The sequence below is a fragment of the Pinus tabuliformis genome, chromosome 9 (assembly GCF_031772625.1).
Source record: "Pinus tabuliformis cultivar Carrire ecotype Pingquan chromosome 9, CPIR1, whole genome shotgun sequence".
Lineage (NCBI taxonomy): Eukaryota > Viridiplantae > Streptophyta > Pinopsida > Pinales > Pinaceae > Pinus > Pinus tabuliformis.
The window spans coordinates 1575750210-1575769225 of record NC_142307.1 but is presented as its reverse complement, the minus strand read 5'-3'; the positions used below and the strand labels follow the sequence as shown (position 1 = coordinate 1575769225).

The window sequence follows — 19016 nt, the reverse complement described above, 5'->3', positions numbered from 1 at the left end:
ATACCTGATAAATCTTGTTCATCTTCATTCTGAAGAGATTCTGAACCTGAAGTGCTTCTTCCACATAATCCCCAATCGATTCTCCCACTGTCATAGTTCTTCTGAGATGTCTTCTTCTGCTTAGGCGCTTTCTTCTTAAGCTTCTTTCCCATTGTTCCACGGATCTCCTTCAAGCGATCAAGCTTCTACAAAAGGACCTGCTCTGATTCCAATTGTTGGAAATAATACTGAGAGGGGGAGGGGGGTGAATCAGTATTATCAGATCAATAAAACTTTTTCATTTCCATACTTAGATACATATACGCTACTTCATTTAAGGGAAACCGCGTGTATACGCAACTGTGTCTAAAGCAACTAGCGTATATCCAAAATACTTATGATTCAGTTAATCCATTAAATGTTGATCTTTAGTTAGTGCATCAGAACTTCACTAACCATATGAACATTAAGCAGGTGCAGTAAAACAGAACAGATCATCACACACAAGAAGCACACATGAACACCATGATATAAGGTGGAAACCCAATGTGGGTGAAAACCACCTGTTGCAAGTCGTCTTTATCTTCTTTCAATAAGATACTTCATTTTACAATATTTTGTACTGGTGCAGTCCTTTACCAGTACGCAGGCTTCTACTTGCAGAGGGCTACAACCCTCTCTTGTTTTCCAGACTCTCTTGGATGGGAGCTACAACCCCCTTAGCTCTTGTACTAGCTGATCCATTTACTAGTACGTAGGTGCCTGCCTACTGAATGCTTCAATCTTCACTTGTTCTCCAACTGCTACCGGAAGGGAGCTACTACCCCCTTTGCTCTTGTACTAGTTGATGTACTAGTACATAGGCGTCGGCCTACAATCTCCTTTCACCCTCCAGGGACCACATTTCATAAATTTTCAGACTGGATACTCCTGAAGCACAACAATATAATCTGAAGGCCGCGTTTCATCAAATTTTCATACTGGACCCATAAATATCATTGAAGCACAAAACAGTCAATACTAGCATCATTAATTTCTGAATCACTTAAACACTGAAACCCTGTCAACAACACAGTCACTAGAACACAGAGCAGAACACTGAACTCTGCATCAATATTCAGAACTAACTGTACCATCAAAATCATGCATCAGAGTGCATACGCTACTTGGAAGTGCCGAACCAGCGTGTATACGCATCTTCACCAAAGCGAACCAGCGTATATGTCATTAATTACTTATTCATAACTTCACTGCACTTCCTGACTTCAGACATACCCATATCATTGTTAGGATATTCCGACACATAGGAAATAGTTAAGTTCAACTTGGTCTAGTATAGAGTTAGGTAAAGTGTGTTTCCTTACCGTTGTACATTTTGTAACTTACAATCAGATGGTCACGATATGTAGTGATCTGACAGTTCACTCTCTCCTCGGTATTACCGACACTTGATCCGTGGCTTGACACCCGATTGGTCCATGAGTTCTATTTAAAGCGCATGGAGGGTCATTGTTCGGGTAATCCGTGCATGAGAGAAGCTTATTTAAATTTTCATTCTTTGATTAATAAATTGCCTGTAGTACCCACGTTGGGACAGGCCGTGGACTGTTTCCCTCTTTGAGGGTTTTAACCACGTCAAAATACTGGTGTATTGATTTGAGATCTGGTTGTGAGCGGTGTCCTTTTGGTGTTCTTTCTGAGGAACTTACCCTGTAAATTCCTACATGGTATCAGAGCTATTTGAGGGCCGCGTCCGTTGGTGATCCAAATCTGAAGCCGGTAGAACTGCATGCGGCTGTCGTTTCCTAGATCTGCTGTTTCTGACTGCTTTCGGGCCGAGAGGACTGCTCTGTTGCGTTCGGAGCATCTGTTCCAGTGAGGAACCCCTTTCGTTTCACGCGAAAAGGTTTCCGGTAGCCCTAGTTGCGTCATTTTTCAGATCGGGAGGCATACAGTGTTTTTGCAGTTTACTGTTATTTTCTCTCTGCTTATTTCCGTTTCGGTTTATTTAGCCTTTTTTTTAACTGGATCTATACCTTTCATTTCTGTGTATGCTCTTTGCCCTGCGACTCTGTGCGATCTGGGCAAATCAGAAACAGAAAGGAAGGATTTTTTCTCATGCGTATGCTCTTTTCCCTGCACCTTAGTGTGATCTCGGAAAATCAGAAACATTGAGAAAAATATTTAGTTTTTCGGCTAAAGCTAACTTTGAGCCGCAAGGTTCATTTTTTTTAAATATCTAGTTTTTTGGCTAAAACTAACTTCGAGCCGCAAGGTTCGTTTTTCTTTGCATATTCGTGTTGGGTTTTGTGTTTTGTGTTTTGTAGGGAAAAAGAGCTTTCTCAAGGAAAGCACGCAAACCAAGGCCCCCCCCCTCTCTCTCTCTCTCTCTCTCTCAAATTTTTTGTATAGATCAATTGGTTCAAAGCTATTTTAAGAGAGTAGAGGTCTTGGGTTCAAGTCTCCATTTTGTGGGGGCGGATTTTTTCATTCCCGCACATTCGCGCACTTTGCCGGCAATTTCAACAATTTTTTTTCAAAAAGCCATAACTTCTTCATCCGGAAGCCTTTTTCAGAGCCGTTTTTTTTTTAAAACAGCCTAATTTTTCGAGATCTATCCATTGGAACACTTACTTTCAGCATCTTCAGCTTCAGTTTAAAAAATAAAAATGGAAAGTCCATGCCATGTCATTCTTGACAGCACTAACTACTTCCAATGGATAGCCTACATGGAAGATTTACTTAGAAGTAAATGTCTCTACAGAATAGCCACAGACTAAGAGAAGAAACCAAAAGATGAAGACAAGGCTGCAAAATGGGAAAATAGACAAGATCAAGCACGTGGTTTGATAGGGATGTCTATTTCTCTTGATCTTAGATTCCATATTGCAGAACTTGAGACTCCTCATGAAGCATTGGAAAAAATCACTAAAGTTTTTGGGATTAAAAATGAAATTAGAGCCCATCAACTTGAAAATGAGTTGCTTACTTTGGATCCTAATAATTTTTCTTGCATTGAAGATTTCTTGTCCAAATTCAAAACCCTTAGATATCTCTTGGAAGGTGTTAAGGTTAAGAAAGAAGATAGTAACCTTATTTATTCCATCCTTACTAAGTTGGGACCAGCCTACTCTGTATTTGTTTCCACTTTCCATTCTACAAGGGAAGCTTTCATTTGTCAAGGAAAAGACTACAAGGCCCCTTCCTTTGACTCCTTTTGTGATTCCTTAATAAGAGAACAAGAAAAACTCTTACACCTTGGTCTTCTTAATCTTGGAAACTCTTCCAAGAAAGCGTTAGCCGCCCAGCAGCAACCAAATTCAAAGAATCCTAAGAAGTCATATCCTAAAAAGAATGGTCCTAAACCAAACAAGGGTCCTAAGCAAACTCAGCCTCAAAATGAAAGATCATTTCAGCAAAATGATAAGACCAATAAAAACAAATGGAAGAAGACTGATAGACATTGTAACTTTTGTAATTGAGATGGCCACTTAGAATCTAAATACTTTAAGAAGATGGAAGCCTTGGAAGCCGCAATGAAGAAACATAACATCCATGTGGAGCATACTTCAACTTCAACTTCCGGAATGGCACTTTCTACATGTTGTTGTCAATCATCTCAGTCTGGTTATGCATTAAATGTATCTTCTTCTTCTCATTCTCATGAGTGGCTCATTGATTCTGGAGCCTCTTATCACATGGCCAAAAACCAAGCCATGTTTTCTTCTTTAAATGATTGTAACACCAAAAATATCTATGTTGGTGATGATAGATCTCTTAATTTTGTAGGGACTGGAACTGTTCATCTAGACAATGGTCAGTTTAATGATGTATTATGTGTTCCAACCTTATCCTGCAACCTTCTATCTGTATATCAGATAACTCATTCAGGTGAAGGTAAAATTGTTGAATTTTCACCTCATGATGTTGTAATCAAGGATCTGAGAGATCCTAAACAGATTCTAGCTACTGGTATTGCTGATGATTCCACAAGGTTGTATAAGTTTCACAACTTTGGGTCATCAAATCTTCCCTCAGTATTTGTTGCTCATAATGATGAAGTGAGCAAACTTTGGCATGAGCGATTTGGTCACTTAAACTATCGCTCCCTTCAGCATCTATGTAAAGAAAATATGGTGACAAGTCTTCCTATGGTATCTTGCAGAGATGGTGTTTGTTCCGGATGTGTACTCGGAAAACATCATCGGGACAGTTTTGAAAAACGTGCCTCTTGGCACGCCTCAACCCCTTTACAGCTTGTGCACAGTGATTTATGTGGTCCACTTCCTGTTGCTTCATTCTCTGGCTGCAAGTATTTCTTAACTTTCATTGATGATTTCTCCAGACGCACTTGGGTATACTTCTTAAAACTCAAGAGCGAAGTATTTAACACATTTTTGGCCTTCAAATCCTTTGTTGAAAAACAATCTGGACATCAAATTCTTAAGCTAAGAACTGATAATGGTGGAGAATATGTTAAAAACACCTTCATCAACTTTTGCACCAAAAATGGAATTCAAATGCAACATACTGTTCCATACACTCCACAACAAAATGGTGTAGCTGAAAGGAAAAATCGCACCTTAAAGGAAATGGCTAATTGTATGCTGCAATCTAAAGGACTCAGTCTTAGTTTTTGGGCCGAAGCAATTAATTGTGCAAATTATATAATCAATCGCACTCCTACTAAGGTTCTAAATAATATCACTCCAGAAGAAGCTTGGAGTTCCATTAAACTAGATGTAAGTCACTTTCGTGTTTTTGGAAGTGAAGCATGGGCCCATATTCCAGATGAAAAGCATAAAGCTTTAGAACCTAAGAGTGAGAAATGTACTTTTGTTGGATATTCTGAAGATGTAAAAGGTTATAGACTTATTCCATTTAAGTCCAAAAATGTTATCATTAGAAGAGATGTAAAATTTGATGAAAATAAATCGGCCTGCGAGCCTAGTCCGGCGGATGTGCCACCTCTTCCTATCTCTTCTACTTTTGAAAACATTTCTTCTTCAGATGATGAAAGTGAGGATGATAATCCTTCCCCACCTTCTCAGGATCCTCAACTTCCAAGATGGGTCCGTGCTACTCGGGATGCAGCAGGTGATCTTGCCGGTGATCCTACAGATCAGCGACGTACACGTTCTCAGTTTGAAAGAGCCTCTTCTTTACTGGCTCAAGCTCCAGTAAATCATGATCCTGACACTTTTGCAGAAGCTTCAGGCCATCCACATTGGGAAGCAGCTATGAATGAAGAATATCATTCATTGTTGACAAATGATACATGGGATCTTATTCCTCTACCAAAGGGACGCAAACTTGTTAGATGTAAATGGGTTTACAGAACCAAGTATGGACCAGATGGGAAAGTTGATAAACATAAAGCTCGTCTTGTTGCTAAGGGTTTTTCACAGGTTGAAGGCATTGACTACACTGAAACCTTCTCCCTGTTGCCAAAATGAACTCTATCCGCCTTGTTCTTTCCCTTGCTGCCTCTTTAAAATGGGAAGTCCATCAAATGGATGTTAAATCTGCCTTCTTGCATGGGGACTTGCATGAAGAAATCTATATGGAACAACCCATTGGCTTCATCCAAACAGACTCCAGCCTTGTATGTCGACTTAAGAAATCTCTCTATGGTCTCAAGCAAGCTCCTCGGGCTTGGTATGCCAAAATGGATAGCTTTCTTTTAGAATCTGGCTTTTCTCGGTGTTATTCTGACAATACTGTCTACACCAAGAAAGTGGGCAACTCTCTTATCATCCTTGTTCTTTATGTTGATGATCTTATTCTTACTGGTAGTGATCCCAACCTTATCAACCATGTGAAGTCCAGCCTTAAAAAGAAATTTGAAATGACAGACTTAGGACACTTACACTATTTTCTCGGTCTTCAAGTCTTGCAATCCAAGGAGGGTATTTCCCTTTCCCAGTCCAAGTATGCTTGTGATATTCTTCGTCATTTTCACATGGAAGACTGTAAGCCAGCCCCTTCTCCCTTTCAGTCTGGAGTCAAACTTTCAGTCTCTTGTACTTCTCCTGAAGTTGATGCTACCTTATACCGTCAACTTGTAGGAAAACTCTTGTATTTAACCCATACTCGTCCTGATCTTTCCTTTGCTGTTGGCCTTGTTGCTCGTTTTATGCAAAACCCCCATGAAAGTCATTGGAAAGCAGCCAAAAGAATACTTCGTTATGTTCGAGGTACAGTACAGTTTGGGATTCATTACAGTGCCAAAGCAGCTCCTCTATTATTTGGTTTCACTGATTCTGATTGGGCTGGTGACCCTGATGATCGGAAGTCTACTGCCGGTTATGTCTTCACTCTTCGTTCAGGACCTATTACATGGGCTTGTAAGAAACAGGCTGCCATTTCTCTTTCGTCAGCAGAAGCAGAGTATCGTGGTGCCGTGGAAGCTAGTAAGGAAGCCTTGTGGCTTCGTCAGATCCTATCAGAGTTTGGCTTTGAGCAGCAGCATCCAACCACACTTTGGTGTGATAATCAAAGTGCCATTCAGCTATGCAAAGATCCAGTCCAGCATCAGCGCAGCAAACACATTGAACTAAACATGCACTTCATCAGAAAGCTCATTCATGACCATGTTCTTGAAGTGCAATATTGTTCAACAGATGATCAGGTTGCAGACATCTTCACAAAGGCTCTCACAGAGGCGAAGTTCACTAAACTTCGATATATGCTTGGAGTTCAGGAAGTTGTCACTAAGGGGGGATAGGCTCTAGTGCCTCCTTCCTTCTCCTATTGTGTCATATTTGTAAATCCTTCAATCCTATCCCAAGTTGTTCTTAAGGGGGGATGTTAGGATATTCCGACACATAGGAAATAGTTAAGTTCAACTTGGTCTAGTATAGAGTTAGGTATAGAGTTAGGTAAAGTGTGTTTCTTTACCGTTGTACATTTTGTAACTTACAATCCGACGGTCACGATATGTAGTGATCCGACGGTTCACTCTCTCCTCGGTATTACTGACACTTGATCCGTGGCTTGACACCCGATTGGTCCATGAGTTCTATTTAAAGCGCATGGAGGGTCATTGTTCGGGTAATCCGTGCATGAGAGAAGCTTATGTAAATTTTCATTCTTTGATTAATAAATTCCCTGTAGTACCCACGTTGGGACAGGCCGTGGACTGTTTCCCTCTTTGAGGGTTTTAACCACGTCAAAATACTGGTGTATTGATTTGAGATCTGGTTGTGAGCGGTGTCCTTTTGGTGTTCTTTCTGAGGAACTTACCCTGTAAATTCCTACAATCATTACATATACAAGGATAATATATGTGTTAGCACCCGGATCTAGTCCATAAGATCACATAAATATGAGTCATTGTGATCTTGATCCAATGTTAGTTCTCACAATCAACCAAACAGGATATGCAAAATACTGACACCTTAATTGTCATCAACAACCAGAACCACTTGTAACTTCAAACATCATAGCTCAAATGGTATACACTACTACAATGAATCAAACCTGCGTACATATGCGCTTATACCAAAGCCAACCCGCGTACAGATCTATAAATATTCAATCATGACTTGCAGCGATTTCAAACGTTAGTTATACCCAGTTCAGATCATTACATGTGTCAGTATACAGATAAGCATAATCAATCATATAGAGATAGTTCATTTCAAACCATTTGATCCCGATCTATCCTTAGATCTTGTTCTCCATCAACCGGTGAGATCCCTCCTTAGCTCAGATCAAGCAATGCATCATCAACCCATAACCTGCATACTGGATCTCATACTTCATCAGATATTCAAGACTTTCTCAATGCACTTGCCTAATGATCTTCTTCTCCTTTTATAGTCTTAGGCCTTCCACAATACCACGGTCCAAAACCATAATATACAATACCAAGGACCCTTTTAGAGAACCCTTTAGGTGCACCTTCCTATGTTTTTGTTACATCTTTCTTTTCAGTTTCCATATTGTTATGCACAAATTTTTTCACTTGGGGTATTGGCTCCTGAAGTTGCAGGTTATCAAATGTTGGTCAAAAAACTCATTCCCCCAGTGCCAACTAATAGTTAAGGTATCACTTTTCACTCCGCATGATAGATTTTCTCCAGAAGCTTTGCATATCCTAACATAATTTCTCTGAAACGCACCATAGGGTCCATCATCTGGACCATGTTTACCACCACCTCCCCTTGCACATGGTAAAATTCCCATGACTTGACGATAGATCCTCCCCACTCGAGGATCAACTCATGTTATAGACCCCCATGTTCTATTTGGAATCCATGATCATCTACTCCAACTTGGGAGCCGTCTCACTTGCATGCCTTGAATATTAGCCTCATTCCTCTCTTCTTATCTTACTCTTAACAAACCATACTCCCATAACACCTTATTCATTTGTGATATATAAAGATGAATGCTCTCCTGTATTGTACATTGGGCCTATCATCCCTCCATACATCATAAGCTCATTAGCATCACTTCATTCGCCTCATCAACCCACTACCGAGACCAACCAATCGACCCCCCTCACTACAATACACTTTACCTCCATCATCATGTAGGTCATTATTTTCATGGGGCACCCGTCTCCGTGTATGTACATCGTAAAACACCTTTACATTCTTTTGGCAAGTGTACAATTTTTTTAGGAAAATGGTTCACACCCATATTTTCATGCCTTGTACCTGACGGCAGTCCCTAGTTGCCTTTGGTTGGAGCTCGCACATAATCCACGTTCATTCACCCTCTTGACACGATTCAAAACATACTCACACCTACCCTGGATGTCCTACTAACTCCAGGGCCACTCCTCTCAAAATAATTGTTTTGATGGTCACCACTCGCATTATAGCTCTGACCTCGAGCTAGTTGTCCACATCCATTCATATTGTCAGCTTTCATTATCATGCCTTGCTGACCCACCTTATTATAATTTGTTTCACTACACAACTTTATTTCCCAAATCAACATTTCAAGCAGTTGCTGCCTCTTTCCTTTGACACCCATCTTCCAGGATCGAGGTAATACCTTGGGTGCTCCCCCCCCCTTACGGGACATCCTCGGGTGGCACAATGGGAATCACTATTTCACATTAATTTCATGGTCCCTATGACATTCGACACCAACATACACACCCATGTCAGGGTGGTACCGTACTTCATGACCGTTGCAATTCTCTCATTTAGTCGATGACCCATGCATCATGTATCACCTCACTTAACAATGCTCACATATTGATGCATGGGAGGTACCCACAACCGCAGACCCATGCACTCAGAAGCACCTCATTTAAGCAGTGCTTCACCTTCTCTTATGCATGGAGGCACCTAGTTCGGTCTATTTTTCGAAGAACAGCCCCTGCGGGTATAAGAAGGTATCATCATCAGCCATCAACAAATCAACCACTCCAACATTGAATTAATAGTAATACTTCATGTTTGATTGTAATAAATAGTCACGAGTCATCATAACGAGCATGGGACATGCCTGCCTCATATAAGCACTTTTTTCAGAGCATGGTTATCTTTTATCCTCAGTTAAGGTTTTTCCCTACTCATCTCTGCAACAAGTTATTCTCTCTATCAAAAAGTGGATCAAACTCTCAGTCAAAAAAAAAAAAAAAAAAAAACATGATGTCTTTCGGCTCTACGTTTTATCCTAACCTCATACATCAGGGGGCAACTTTTAACACCAAAAAATCATACACGCATTTGTATAATCCAAAATATGCCCAAAGTCGTCCACTAGAATGTACAGGTGATGATTTTCCAGCTAAAGACATTATGAAAGTTAAAAAAGTTAATTTTTACTAAGGTCTAATGTATAAAATTGAACTAAAAAGTGACGAATGTGCGACTTTTCCTTCGATAGTCGTGCGATAGTGCGTCATTTCCTTCGAAATCCGCACAGTCGAAGAAAAGGCCTATTCATCAAATTCAGGACCACTTCCCACACTTGGAAGATGATTCCCTGACATGTTCCAGTCAAGGACTGTCGAATTCAAGTGGCCTGAAGATATGCAACCCTCAAAGGAATCCTCTTGTCCTACTCATAAGTCATTTTCCTTCATGAACCAAGAGAAGGAAGAGGGATTCAAAAAATTCTATATGAATAGGCCATGGGAGGACCAAAGAGAAGACAATGTTATGCTGACCAAATTGCTATGAGAGAAATCCTTCATTTCATTGTTGAAGTAGAAGAAGTAGAGCACTATTGTGTTGGCATAATTTCTTCTTAGCAATCCATCACTCTAGTGTGGAGAGTATTTCACCATTGAGAGAGCCTTGATACTTCTTTGATAGAAAGGAGAAACTTGCAAAGAAAGCGAAGAAAAGAAGCTCCTTGCTGAGGAATTTTGAGCACCATAGCTCAAAGAATTCTCTTCAAGTGTTTAGTATTCTTCTATTTGTATTCATATTCTACCACCAACAGTCAATAAAGGGAGCCATTTTGCATAATCGTGTTGACTTGTTTGCTTCATTAAGCATTATTTGTGTGTTTATCTCTTTTTTTATAGTTTATGTTTGTATATGCATTGTTTTCACCATTTGCAATGCTTTGTTTCTTCATGCTTGTCTACTGACAACAACCAAACTGCTTGTATTTCTTTGTAGAGAACAACCAAGTACTAAGAAGGTGTCTTTTGGTACCCCATTGCTACAAAAACACTACAACACATGCATAGGAAACAACAACTTCTAGATTAATTCTTGGGAACTCTCAATGACAACTCAAAACAACACATGGAAGCATTACTTCCAATAAGTAGATCAATTTGGACCATAAAGTTAATCTCACGTCATTTCGATACTTATAAAGCTATGAATTTAGTACGGATGCAAAGTGCACCCTTCGATAAAGGCTAAGTTCTGTGTAATTAAAGATTTTCAGACATGAAAATTGTGAGCGTGTTCAAAAATCTGAAACAACCAATACAAAAATTATTTTCCTTATTTTCAATCATGTTTTTGATTAGCAGTCAATAAAATCCAATAAATCTCTCTTTTAGTTAGTAGTCCATGCAATCCATATATATCCCTGTACATATAAGGTATCATGTAAAAAAAATTAATGATTAATTTACTAATTTTTTTATGGAATATTATTTTATTTTCATGTAACTATACATGGCTTGTTCGTGGTCTGTAGATAATGAAATCTGTTTGATCCGTCTATAAACACATAGTGTACCATGTAAGAAATAACAAATTAATGATTAGTTTATTAACTTTTTATTGAATATAAATTTGCACCAATTAGTTTACAAACTAACTTTTTATTGAATATTACTTTGCACCATGTAAAAACTAATGATTAATTTACTAACATTTTATTGAATATTATTTTATTTTCATATACCGGTTTATCATTAGTAATCGGTGAAATCCACTTGATAGGTCTATAAACACACCCTGCACCATGTAAGAAATTAATTAATGATGAGTTTACGAACTTTGTGTAGACTGATACTTTACTTCGTAAAGTCAACAAGTCAATAAAAACACATTATAGAGGACTTAATATTGGCCATATCAAGCAAATCCATTAACTATCATTAAAAAAATAAAATAAACAATCCCTCCAAAACAGACGCGGGACTCACATTCATGTCGGTAGTCTGGTAGGTGAAGGTTGCTTTTCAAATTCACAGGCCACACATTCAGCAGGGTTCAGATTTTGCGCCACAAACAGTTGGATTCAGTGGAAACATCATGGCCGACATTAATTTCTCTGTACTTACGTGGTGATTGCAAATTAGAAATGCAGATAAAGTCAGGGAGTAACTGGATGAATAATGAGATAGACCCCAGCCCACCATTGTCGGATATGGCAGTGATATGATTCGAAGTCAGTGTTTCAGCAATTTTAATACGAACTTTGATTACAGATGTCTGGCACGTGGGTTCGCTAAAAATAAAATTTCCAAATCATAGTTCATAAAATGAAACTTACTATCGACCTAAGAATGTACCCACTTTCTATATATAAAATTTATTCATAATGATTTCAATAAATCATTTGCCGGAAATCTTGATAATATGGGAGAATGTCCCAGCAACTGCCTCGATTCACAAGAACGGCTAGGTAACTCCGTTTGATGTCAAACCTCAAGTGGGAGCCATTCCAAGGTAGAGATGTTGAATTTCAAATTGATGTGATTCCATTTAAATGTTTTCAGCAGATATGTAAATGGTATATTCTTGTGATTTTATTTAAATGTTTTTGATAGTAATTTTAATCTTTGTATTGATTGCAGATTTCACATATTAATGTCTATTGGAAAAATAAGTTTATTTATTCTATTTCTTATATTTAAATACTTATTAATTTTATTGTTTTTAAATATTTAAATTTGTAATTAGAATAAATTTATTTTATTTTGTTAAATTTAAGATTTTTGTAATCTATAATATAAATAGATATCTTTCTCATTAATTATATTATTAAAATTTTATTTATTAATTTAAATATCTACTAAATTAACAATAATAATAAAAAAAATTCACTTTTTGTTTATCATTATTAAAAAGTAATTCTTAATACTCGTGATCTTGATGTTAAACTAACGCTAAATCGTGATGTGACATTACTGTGATTTAAAAAAAAAATTAAACAAAAATAAATTTATGCACAGCATATATCATATATCATGAAATTACAATTTCATGTAATCAAATCTTTATACCTTTAAAATCACTCCACATGTGCTCTCACGTCAACGACAATTTCTGGTTGTAATCTTATACCTTTAAAATCACGAGAACATGCACTCCACATGTGCTCTCAGGTTTCTGGTAATCTTATACCTTTAAAATCACGAGAACATGCACTCCACATGTGCTCTCAGGTCAACGATGGTCAACGATAATCACCATATCTGTCTGTTTCTTTGCAACGATAATCACCATATCTGTCTGTTTCTTTGCTATTAATTTGGAAGCAATAATAAATTTCGTCTCAGTGACCATACTGGACTCACGAGTACCGGTCTTATCTTAATTATTATGTTATGTGATACACCAAGTGTATAGAGCTCTGAAATGTCTGCCATAAATAATAATCTAATTAATCAGAAATATATGGAGTCGTTTAATGAGGCGGAGGAATTGCCTGGATGGTTAAAAATGGCTAGAATTTGGGCAAAAAATGTTCAAAAAATCTTGTAAAAGCAGTCTTTGAATCTTGTTTTTGATAATGGAAATGGGTCCAGCACCATCAAAAAATTCTAGAACACCTAAAATTTTGAAGTTTAACAACTATAACTTGGATTTACAAAAATCCTTGACATATTCTTTCTAAATATGACCAGAAACTTTCAAAGCAACTCCTCCATCTTATTAGACTAAGCAGAAATATATTAAAAACAAACTTTAAATAACAAAATTAAGACTTTTCGAAAATCAATTTACATCCATATGTATATCCCCATAAATAACAACCTAACAAACCTAAAACATATTAAAAACAAATTTTAAATAACAAAATTATGACTTTTCGAAAATCAATTTGTATCAATTTATATGTCCCTCATAAATAACAACCCAACCAACCAAAACATATTAAAAATAAACTTTGAATCACAAAATTATAACTTTTCGAAAATCAATCTGTATCAATTTGTGTGTCCCTCATAAATAACAACCCAACCAACCAAAAACATATTAAAAATAAACTTTGAATAACAAAATTATGACTTTCGAAAATTATATTAAAAATAAAATTTCAATAAAAAATTAAGCCTTTTCATCAATTTGTGCGCGCCAAAGGACACTAAATGTTTAGCTGTAGCATAGTGTCAAGGTAGCACCAAAGAGTTAAGCACATCCGTAATTCCAAAATCAAATATAAAGTTTAATTATTTAATATTATTATATTTTAATTAGAAACTTTAATTGTATAATATTATTATATTTTAATTGTTTTTAAAAGTAATTAAAGTAGAGTTTGTATACAGTAGGATAATACTTTTATAGTAAAATTTATGTGGTTACTATTTAGGGTCGTAGTGATGAGTTCTACTTAATTAGAATATATTATAACTTAGATGTAAATGTTTTTGTAGAGATGTATTTGATTATGGATTGATGAAAATTGATGATAGAGGCTCAGTATTTTATTTTAGTGAAAAGTCTAAGGGGGCAGATTTGAAAACTAGTAGTTGAAGCAAGTATAGTTAAAAATTGGTTGGACTCTTACTTACATAAGCATATTTTTTTTATATGTATTTCTAAAAGACAGAGAACATTTTCCAATTATTACTATAATATAGACAAATGTAGAGATGGATTACATTATGATAAGGACTGCATTATGATCTACTTCTATTTTCTGAATCAAGTTTAGGCAAGGAAGATTATAATTTTTATGGTTTACTTGTAATGTTATAAATGATCTACATGGTGGTTGAAGTGGTTTACATTATTTATTCTAAACTAATGTATTTCATTCATTAATATTAGCTGGTTAAATATTGTAATATAAGAAGTGACTAAACCATAAAATATAAATAGTATAATGTTTAATGTTTTTAAATAATAATTATAAATTCAAATTTTTTCCTGGAATATAATAAAAATTCCAACATAACTTTATATAAATTTTCAATAAAGTTTTTTTATTTCAATTAATTTCATTTTAACAAATATTGTTTCAACCAAATAAACTAAAAACTATATATACATAATTCATTTTACAAATATACAATAACATGCCACAACCTACAACCTAACTCTTGTTTTAAATAACCACAGTAGATTTATAATCATGCCAATGCTGTACTATGTGTTCACATACAATCCACCCACACATACAATCCACCCAAGAAAAACAAATATTCAGTTATCTAACTAGATAACCTATGAAAAAGACATCATGATTCCTATCAATGCTGTACTATCTGTTCAGATACAATCCACCCAAGAAAAACAAATATTCAATTATCTATATCTAGATGACCTATGAAAATAACATCATGATCCCTATCGAGCAGCGATATCATAGCTGTTTGAATGCTTCACATCTCCATAAATCATAGTAAACTAAAGAAACTGGAGCAGGTAATCCTGGAAGGAGCTAGTAAATTACATTGACGAACTCATAGTCGAAGGTGAGCGAGAAGTGCGCCCAAACCTAGGCCAACTTCCTTTCTGAGCGACTTGAGATCTTTAGTTGTAACTGCCTTGTACAGTTGAGGACACTCCTCACTGATCAGTTCTCCAGGAGCGAGAATTTCTACTTCGTCCGAGAATAACAAATAGAACGCTATAGACAGCCTGCTACTTTTTGGGCCGCCATGGATCACACGGTGCTCTGAGCTGCGGTATCTGCCATTACTCCACATCTGCCATTTACATTAACTATTTAAATTAATAGGCTCTTTTGATCAAATTATTTGACTTTAGTTTTAAAATATTCTGATAAATATAAATAAAATAAATTACTTGACTTGATAACCCTAATCCTGATTCTAAAATGCACATTCGAGTTAAAAATACCCAACAGTGTACAGAAAAGAAAAAAAATAATTGATCACCTGTAAAGAATCACCAATGATAACAACAAATGACCCAGGCAAGGGCTTGCTATCAACCCACTGTCCTTCCTTTGTTCGGATCTGGAGGCCACCCACGTCATCCTCGTAGATAATAGTAAGGCAGCCCACATCTGTATGGCCTTTGTACAAATTCTCCTCATCAAGTGATGCTTCAGCGACCTTAGGATAGAAATTGAAGCGTAGTTTCTCGTCAAAAACAGATGATCCGTACTGTTTACCCACGTTCTCACCCAAACTGTACATAATGAGTTTTAGCATTCCATTTGATAGCTCACTCATCCCAGACATGTATTCAGGTATGGTCTCTCTGCAACACATTATCAAATAAAATATTTTATTTATATCAAAAATAAAAAATAAACACTAAAAATAAACTATATCACTTCCTTCTTCGAACTTCTATTGCATCATTTTGAAAAAGAAAAAAAATTACCGAGATTTATCGTTTCCTTGGGGGCACAACTTGGAATAGATCTCTTCAACTATACGGGGACTGTGGAAAGTCATGCTTTCAGGCATTGAATCGTCTTTCCCAAGAGGACCTATTTTTGATGGGCAGTAATTAGTAGAATAGGACGGGAAAATGTCCCCTTCCTTGATGTCAGTGGGCAGTGCAAGCATATCTCGAGCAACGGAGTCCATTGTTTGAGTAACATTTGGGTCTATTCCATGGTTGATGACACGGAAGAAGCCCAATTCGCTGCAAGCCTCTTTCACTTTCTTCACCTCCTGCTCTTCAATATCGCTGCTTCCTCCACCTTTAAGGAGATTAAGATCGATGATTGGGAGAGGGAATTGACAGGATGCCATCACTCGATTGGGCTGCGCTCTTCTCCGTTGAAGGATAACATGAATTGCCTGCCCTGTCTTATATAACCCAAGTATTGCATTATAATATGACATAATTATATAACTCAATTATTACATTATAATATAAATGTAATATAATATACAATTTGTTTTTTTAGTTTTTTTTCAAAACAAGGGTTACAGGAGTGTTTCAGAGTGTTTGAATAGTTATTTAGAGGGTGATAATAGATTCAGAATCATCAAAAACCAAACCCTTAGAGTACTCAAATAGGAGTGTTTGAATGGTTTAAATAGTTATTTAGATGGTGGAAATGAATTCAGCATTATCAAAACCAAACCTTTGGAATACTCAAAATCTTGAAACTTGACATTTGTAATCTAGATTTCCCAAAATTTCTACCAGATTTTTTTTCAAAAAATCTTTAAATAGTTATTTAAATAATGGAAATAGATTCAGCCCTCTCAAAAATCAAACTTTTAGAGCACTCAAAATCTTGGAACTTATATTTGTAATCTAAATTTCCCAAAATTCTACCACATTTAATCAAAATGTATATAATTTTTTATTGAAATATGACCTCCTTACACTTACAGTTACACTTACCCTACTTTTTTATTGTCTTTTATTCATCCAATGGCCCACGGCCCACACATCGACAATCTTCAACATTTGAAACGCTAGATGCCTAACATATCAGCGGCTGGTCCAGATTCACGTGGTTTCTACTGGTCAACCAAAATACGAATTTAAGCAGTCACCATCCAGTACAGACCCGCTGCTCCTCCAAAATCCAAGGACCCGGGGCCATGCAAAAGCTTCACTGGCCGGTCCAGATTCACGTGGCTTCAGCTCGTCAACCAAAATCCGATTTTAAATAGTCGGCACAAAGTAGCTACTCCTCCAAAAGCCAAGGACCCGTAGCCATGCAAAAGCTTAATAGACACGGCTACTCGTCCAAATTGACTTACCTATTAAGCTGTGGTCTATTAAGCTGTAATCTAACTAGCCGGAGGAATTGCCCCAGAAGTTATAGAAATTTCGGTCATATTTAGACAAAATCTGGCAAGGATTTTTCTAAATCCAAGTTCTAGTTGTTAAACTTCAAAATTTTAGGTGTCCTAGACGTTTTTGATGGTGCTGAATCTATTTCCACCATCAAAAACATGATTCAAGCACTGCCTCTACAAGATTTTTTGAAATTTTTTTGCTTGGATTTCGGCCACTTTTGACTGTCCAGACAATTCCTCCGCCTCGGTAGACGATTCCCTCATTCACTATAACACAAAGTTCATTCTATAAACATGAAATTGGAATAAAGAAAATGTTCATTCTACATACATGAAATTGGAATAAAGAAAAAAACTATACTTGCATAATTTTATAAATTAGTTTAGTAATATAAACAAGCAATTATGCAGAGAGGTACAAACTACAAACATGAAATTGGAATTAGAAAACAAAGAACTTTATATGTTTATATTTTATAAATTAGTTTAGTAATATAAACTAGTAATGGTATATAGAGGTGCAAAGAAATGGTCATAGGAGGGAAATGTGGAAGGAAACTCTCACTTTGTGTGAAATGTTAAGCTGTAACATTGATGTCACATTATGGGGAGAGCAATGCCATGCTTATGGGGAGAGCAATGCCATGCTGAAGGGAACCACTCTAATCCTTGCAATCAAAGGCAGTCATGATGCAGAGTTCAATGGAAGGACTATTGAAACTATCCCCATCACTTCTCTTCTTATAAACCCAGATATTGTTGAAACATGTCAACTCTAGCAGTTCTAGGAAACAGGTTTCAATAAAACCAGAGTACCAGTCAGAACAAAGGTCTCCACAATGACCAGAAGGAATATGAATAAGAGGTATGTAAACTTTGTTCTCATACAACAATGCAGCCAAGGACTAGGGTTGTTTTAAGGGAAGGTCAAAAGCCACTAAATATTTTTGGGTTTTTGAGAAAGTGAGAAATGGATGTCCCTATGATTGATTTGGAGCCATACTTCGAATTCACGGGTAGATCTTGATGTGGTTCTGACTCCAAATTGACCCAATCAAGCCTGCCTGTTACCCAAATGGCGAACTCAAGTATGGTATGGATTTGAAGAGTTTATGCGAGGAAGGGGTGAAGTCTCTGCCTGTTACCCAAATGGCGAACTCAAGTATGATATGGATTTGAAGAGATTATGCGATGAAGGGGTCAAGTCTCTAAAAAAAATAGGGGCATTGGTAGTCAGAGACCCTAGGGGCCTAGCAGAGGTTAACAACAGAGTTTTTGGACATTAAGGAAACATATTTTGAGAAACTAGATGACTTCAAGCACCAATAGGAGCACCCATATCTTCATTATCATTTTTTTTTTACAATATATGGTTTCCTCAATTTGCATATTTTCCACCCTTGATTTTGTTTATATTATTAGTTCAGTTACAAAGTCATAATGGTGTTGAAAAATACCTAACTTAGATTTTTAAGAATTTAAGTTTCATCAAAATCACCATCTTTTAAAAACTTATTTAATTGAGATATCTTTGATATAAAACTTATATTCTAATGAATGAAAAGGTAGTTATAGGAATTATACATTTTTCAATTGGAAAGTTTTCACGAGTAAAACTACCAAGGCTACATATGGCTACATATTGGCACCCTTTAGATGAGACCATATTGATGTTTACAGTTTT

General features: G+C 36.6%; 1 protein-coding gene across 1 annotated transcript; it reads right to left on the bottom strand.

Moving 5' to 3' along the window:
• Positions 1 to 14770: 14770 nt before the first annotated feature.
• On the bottom strand, positions 14771 to 16341 carry LOC149154702 (C4-beta,C20-epoxidase-like). The gene is made up of 3 exons (XM_089445088.1): positions 15948 to 16341; positions 15494 to 15821; positions 14771 to 15301 (listed from the first exon to the last, which is right to left on the bottom strand). Exons 1-3 carry the CDS (start codon positions 16322 to 16324, stop codon positions 15056 to 15058), a joined length of 951 nt encoding a protein of 316 aa, XP_089301214.1. The 5' UTR covers positions 16325 to 16341; the 3' UTR covers positions 14771 to 15055.
• Positions 16342 to 19016: the final 2675 nt, after the last annotated feature.